Source organism: Schistocerca americana, chromosome 2 (assembly GCF_021461395.2).
Source record: "Schistocerca americana isolate TAMUIC-IGC-003095 chromosome 2, iqSchAmer2.1, whole genome shotgun sequence".
In the NCBI taxonomy this organism is placed as follows: Eukaryota; Metazoa; Arthropoda; class Insecta; order Orthoptera; family Acrididae; genus Schistocerca; species Schistocerca americana.
The window spans coordinates 230,152,369-230,159,545 of NC_060120.1; the positions used below are offsets into that span (position 1 = coordinate 230,152,369).

The 7,177-nt window shown below is 36.8% G+C and overlaps 1 protein-coding gene across 1 annotated transcript in view; it reads left to right on the forward strand.

The window, feature by feature from the left end:
- LOC124595305 overlaps window positions 1-3,967 on the forward strand; it is a 102,594-nt gene extending 98,627 nt beyond the window's left edge. The window contains exon 4 of the mRNA XM_047133992.1: window positions 2,468-3,967. Within this exon, the coding sequence (XP_046989948.1) occupies window positions 2,468-2,650 (183 nt within the window). The 3' untranslated portion in view covers window positions 2,651-3,967. The remainder of the gene's footprint in view (window positions 1-2,467) is intronic.
- The last annotated feature ends 3,210 nt before the right edge of the window (window positions 3,968-7,177 follow it).

The window sequence follows — 7,177 nt, forward strand, 5'->3', positions numbered from 1 at the left end:
AAAATTTTGAAAATTCTACCTCAGCTACAGACTTCTGTTCAAAGTCTATATTTATTACTGGAGTTGTGCCATTTACTGTACGGAACTGTATATACTGTGTTTTATCAAAATTTAAAGAGTCCGTTTGCTGAGAACCACTTAATAATTTTGTGAAAAAAAACATCATTTACAATTACATCACTTAGTTCTTGGTTTTTGGATGTTATTACTATATTTGTATCATCAGCAAAAAGAATTAACTTTGCATCTTCGTCAATGTGGAATGATAAGTCATTAATGTATATCAAGAACATTAAAGGACCTAACACCAAACCCTGTGGGACCCCGTACTTGATAGCCCCCCAATTTGAGGAATCAGCTGTTGTTTTAACATTACATGAACCATTTATTTCACCTTCCTGCATTCTTCCAGTTAAGTATGAATTAAACCATTTGTGCACTGCCCCACTCAAACCATAATGATTTAGCTTATCTAAAAGAATTCCATGATTTACACAATCAAAGGCCTTTGAGAGATCACAAAAAATACCAATGGGTGATGTCTGGTTATTCAGAGCATTTAATATTTGATCAGTGAAAGCGTATATAGCGTTTTCTGTTGAAAAACCTTTCTGAAAACCAAACTGACATTTTGTTAGCACTTTATTTTTACAAATATGGCAGGCTACTCTTGAATACATTACTTTCTCAAAAATTTTTGATAGAGCTGTCAGAAGAGAGACTGGGCAGTAGTTTTTGACATCCGACGTATCCCCCTTTTTATGCAATGGTTTTACAATGGCATATTTCAGTGTTATCGGGGAAAACACCCTGCTCCAAAGAGCTATTACATACGTGGCTGAGAATCCTACTTATCTGTGGGGAACAAGCTTTAAGTACCTTGCTGGAAATGCCATCAATTCTGTAAGAGCTTTTACCTTTCAGTGAGTTTATTATTTTACTGATTTCAGAGGGAGAGGTTGGTGGAATTACAGTTGTTTCAAATTGCACAGTTATGGCCTCTTCTATTAGTAGCCTTGCCTCTTCTAGTGAAGATCTAGATCCTATTTTCTCCACAACATTTAAAAAATGATTATTGAAAATATTTTCAATTTCTGATTGTTTGTTAGTACACTTGTCATTCAGTTTTATGGCACTAAAGTCTTCCTGTGCTCTTGGTTGCCCTGTTTCCCTTTCAATAATATTCCAGATTGCTTTAATTTTACTATCAGAGTTACTGATCTCAGACATGATACACATGCTTCTGGACTTTTTAATAACTTTTCTTAGTACCGCACAATAGTTTTTATAATATTGAACAATTTCGGGTCAGTACTCCCTCTTGCTGTTAGATGCAGTTCTCTTTTACGGTTGCACACTATTCTTATTCCTTTAGTTAGCCAAGGTTTTTATGTTTTCTTGGAATTATGTTTAACTATTTTCTTGGGAAAACAATTTTCAAATACCCTTCAAAATGTATCGTGAAATAAGTTATATTTCAAGTTTGCATCGGGTTCCTTATACACTTCATCCCAGTCTAGCTGCTGTAGGCTTTCCCTAAAGTTTGCAATATTTATATTGTTAATTGAACGCACTGCTTTGAAAGTCAGATTTGATATACTGCATGGAGCTGTACTTGTTTACTCTGACAATAATATCAGTCGCTCAGCGCTCTCAGTGCTCGACTATCAATTCTTTATCCACCTTCGACCTGTGTGAGCAGAGTACAATTATATTTGAGCAAGGAACAGTGGATCCCTTAAAAATTGCTATGGCCCCTCTGTTCATATTAGCATAATAATGATTCTATCTTGAAAGAAACACAGTACTGGAAAAACAAAATTCATCAAGGGCGCAAATACTAGCTATGAAAGCCAGCATTGTGTAATATATTTACTCTGGCAGTTTGCATGTTATCATTTGTTGTTGTTGGTGTATGAAAAAATATCGCTACATGATTATGAAATTTTATTTATTTGCAGACTCGTTTCAGAACATTATAATTATATGTTCAATGTAAACAGTTCATTCTATGCATTTGAAGTATTTACTCTGAAAATTGAACTATAATGCTCTGAAACTGGCCAGTAAATAAATAAAATTAGATGCATGGTGAAAATGTTTCACCCCTGAATGAAAAAGACTGCTGCTGTGGGCCCAGCGCATTCCATCACAACGTGCAAAAATCAGAAGTTGTGTTGTAATCTTGAGTCAAAAGACTAGGCTCTTGCAGCAACTGCTGCTAGTTTATACTGTGCAAGCTTCTTCATTTCTCCAGAACGTTTGGAACCCACATCCATTACTGTGGCCAATAATAAACAAACACACACCAAATCTTTTGTTTTCATCATCCTCTCATTTCTTTCTGTCTTGTTCACATTTTGAGAATTAGTAAAGAAGTCTTTTTTTCTCTGTACTATCATTCAGGGGTTCTTCTTCACACTTATGATCTAAAGCCAGCAAGCCTAATTTATAAATTTATTTTCAGGATATCTTCTACAGCCTGGCTGGTTGTGCTCTCTTTGTGGCAGCAGGTGCCCTCAGCATTCAGTATTACGAAAACATGTATAAGGGGGACCTGAGGGACAAGGGTCTCTCAAAGGGAGCACTGGCGATCATTAATGGTGTTTGTTTCCTTCTGGATGCGGTGTTTAGCTTCCGTGGGGAATAAACGAAAAACCTCATAAGAATGAAAATCAGAATATAATGAAATTATTTTGAAGTGTAATTTTGAATGCACCTATTCTTTTAATGTTAAAATGTAATGATCTGTAAACAAAATTGGATGAATTTTGTATGTCATTGCACATAGCAGTGACATTGATGAAAACAAAAGCTTCTGAGCTTGAGAATGTAAGTGCACATAGGCTTTAATTACCCACCAGAAAAACATTTTTATATGTATTATTATACATTACATTATAATATATTTCTTAAATTGAGACAGTGGCACACAACAATCTCATTTATCAGTGCTAGCTTACTGCATTATTATGACAGATATATGAATTGTTACTATTGTATATATCATGTACAAAATGAAACTTCATTTACACTATTAACCATGTGTATATTTGTATAGTTACTGGCTCACATTGTTATCACTGATATTCATTCTTCTTATTTCATATAATACATCATTACATCCATTAATGTTGGTAAGATCTGAAAGTGCATTAATGCTCTTGTCAAGGCATGTGCAAATCATTTTTTTTTTTTTTTTTAGTTTTTATACTTCTGTTTGGCCATTTATTTTAGTTAGCTGTATAATAATTTTTATAATTTATCATAGGAACATGAGTGATATCAATGAAAAACACAATAACCATGACCAAGAAATCTATTTTTTATATGATCATGTGCTTGAATAAATCAAGGAACCAAGGAAATATAGGTGTTCAACTTGTGTTTGAAAAAACAAAATGGCTGCATGGTATGATTACTGTAAGAGATAAATGGATTTGTAACAAGCAAGCACTTATTGACATTCCTGTGGATACCACCATACATTACAAACATTAGTTGAATGGTGTTTAGTATGACCTGGGGCATTATAACATGTACCATATTTAACTAGCCTTTCTCAATTACTGATACACATTATATCAAAAATTTCTTGTACTGATATTATAGTAAACTATTTGTATGACTTGTATAATTGAATGGCAGAATAATAAAGCAATAGTGTTATAAAATAGCCACAGTAAAATTCATCTTTGCCAGGATTGCTACACCACCATGCCACTTCCTTCACTGGTAACAGTTTCCACTATAAGTGCAAACTATTTTGATGTAAATGAAAAAGAAATGTGGGCAGAAAGCTTCAGAAAGAGTATTTTCTATTTCTTTTTCTTCACAAAACTTATTTTTTGACATGCTTTAGAAACTTGTATACTACTTCAGAAACCATAATTATATATTAATGTGACAGCCGATTTGTACTGTTTTGTATTTCATGAAATAAATGCTTTAAATGTCTAAAAGAGAAGATTTTGTGATAATCATGTTGCTATCCTAAGGATTAACCACCTAAAAAAATAAACATTTTTCTACCTCTTCCCCTCCATATCTCTGTCCTCATTTGGCATTCTCCCATATGGCATTCTCCTACTTCTCAACACTCACCATTTATCTACTGAAACATGCAGAAGTGAAATTGCTATTTAAAAAATGCCCCAAAAAGATGTGGCGAATTACTGTCATATTTTCCTTCTTCCAGTGTTTTCTAAAAATATTTGAAATGATTGTTGCAACACAAATTCAGATGTTCTGTCAAAAATTTAATATAACCTACAAAAGCAGAATATGTTAAATAATAATGTCAATGGATCAAGGATGCTTCCTTGTCCAAGAGTATTACTATTCTTTGACTAAAATAACTGAACCAGAAAGTGAAATGTCAGAATAGGTACTAATCATTTACATATTCAAGATCAAGATGAGACATAACTGTGGATAAGACGGTGTTGACAAACAACCATTATTTCAGAAGTAGAAAATGAGATAAAAATGGAAATAGCTGTAACAGACCAATCAATTTATGGAGGAATGACTGGTAGATGTGAATGCAGTGCTGCAGCTACAGCTTACATGGCCCACCAAGACACCACCATTTGTATTGGTGTGTGCATGCACAACAGAGCTGGGTGCCTAAGAAGCAACCAAAACCAGTTTTATCACATTACCCCCTCCCCCAACTGTATGAATGTACTGAGGGTGGTGAGTTGTTGACATTTCAGTCAAGTCACTGGTTGTGTAACAAAGCATGTGGATCTTTTCCCCCTGTTATGTTTTTATTCCCCCCTATATACTATTCCTTGAATAGTATATTAGACTTCCTGGAGAAGTGATTTCCAGAGAGTTCTCTTCTGGAATACAGAAGTGTTTCAAGGATGGACAGTGTGTTAATGGACATTGGCCTATTGTGTCCGGAAGAAAGATACATCATTCTTGGAGGAGACATCAAGTTTGTTGAAAGTCATTTTGATTTTAATAATGAAGATTGATTCTCTTTCAAAAGAAGATGCAAACAGTGAGGTTGTGATTCATGAAGAAAATATGAATGACTACTGGAATGACTCCATATCAAGTGATAATGATGCCAAAGGTATGAAATCTACTGACATCTGCAGAAGTGTAAGAGAAAGGAAATGTCAGACATGGATGAAAGACTTTCTTTTTTGCGGTTTTGCCCATGTTGTGGAGCGTAAAAACTTTGTGTCTTAAGCACATTTGACATTGCACTACACAATTACTTCATCATTCCTCCACTGAGTGCTAATAATATCTTCTACTGAAGTGGATGTGATGTCCACATTGTGCGACAACAGCTTTTGCCAAGTCTGCTGTTGTCATCAGACTTGATGTCCGATGTCTGTTGGTGGTGGAGTGTTGGGCGATTCTGTCGTAACCATGGTAACTCGATCAGGTGATTTGTGTATACCAGCATAGGAAGTGCAGAAGGTGGGTCCAAGGTAATCAATGGAGATTGTCATTGGAGTCCCATAGCATCAATCTTAAACATTTTCTCATCCCTGCTGCAGACTGGATACAGTCCATTGCACGGTGCCTGCAGAGGCTTGCCGAACAAAGACTTGGTCACATTTACAAAGGTGAGTGAAGGTAAAAGGGTGGCAAGTCTGTTGATTCTTTGTGCATCAGGATGTAGCTGCTGGATTTGCAAGTGCAATTTGGGGACAAAGTGTGATACCCCGATGAGATCACTCAGTATGTTGCTGAATTCACTGTGCAGTTGAATCAGTTGACTGTAGATGACATCTGGCAGCTTTTTTGTCCAACATTGTAATTCACGGAACCGAAGAGATACTCTGAATTGTGCAGCTGTTCCACTAATCTGTTTGCTGCTGGGTGATGCATTGTAGTTCAGATGTACTTCATGCCTAACAAGATGCAGAGTGCTTTAAACAGGTAAGATTCAAATTGCTTGCCTTGATCAGTGATAGTACAGAGTGGTACTCTATAATGAACAGTCCATCCATCAAAGAATGTGGTTGCAACTATTGTGACGGTGATGTCAACCGTGGGAAAAACTTCAGGTCAACAAGTGAAGCAAAGGCAGTTTAAACATCCAACAATGTCAAAGTGTACATGGTAGAATTGTTGGTTTAGTGAGACAGGTGCGCCAAGAGGCGCACTGACATGACAAGTGACCTTATTTTGTTGACAGCCCACATGCTGGTGCACAAATACTTTGTAGTCTTAGTCTGTATTCAGCCACATAAAAAATCACTTAACCAGGCCCATCACACTACAAATCCCAGGATAAGATAAGTCATGCAATGATGCAATTGACTGCTGTAAAAAGTTAGTTATCACAAACGGTCACACCCTAGATGTAGAAACATCACAATACAACAATATGTTTGGTGGTGTAACCTGGTCATGACAGAACTATAGACCAGATGGCTGTACCAGAAAATTTCGCAGCTCATTGTCAAAGTGCTGTGCTGAGGCAAGTGTTTCTTAGTCAACTGCGCCTGTAATAGCATCTACATGAGAGAGGGCATCTGCTCGTATATTCACTTCTCCATTGATGTGGTCTATGTGACTCTTGAATTGTCTACTGTAGCCCAAGTGACACAGTTGATGGGGCAATGCTTTGTCTGGTCTCTGATGGAAAGCATAATCTATGGCTTGTGGCCAGAGACCTGTGTAAACTGTTGACCTTCAAGCATTGTGTTCGAGTATAATGACTTTTCTGGAGACAAGAAATCTACTCTGTAGGAATCAGCATGGGTTTCGAAAAAGACGGTCATGTGAAACCAAGCTCGCGCTATTCGTCCACGAGACTCAGAGGGCCATAGACACGGGTTCACAGGTAGATGCCGTGTTTCTTGACTTCCGCAAGGCGTTCGATACAGTTCCCCACAGTCGTTTAATGAGCAAAGTAAGAGCATATGGACTATCAGATCAATTGTGTGATTGGATTGAGGAGTTTCTAGATAACAGGACGCAGCATGTCATTCTCAATGGAGAGAAGTCTTCCGAAGTAAGAGTGATTTCAGGTGTGCCGCAGGGGAGTGTCATAGGACCGTTGCTATTCACAATATACATAAATGACCTTGTGGATGACATCGGAAGTTCACTGAGGCTTTTTGCGGATGATGCTGTGGTGTATCGAGAGGTTGTAACAATGGAAAATTGTACTGAAATGCAGGAGGATCTGCAGCGAATTGAC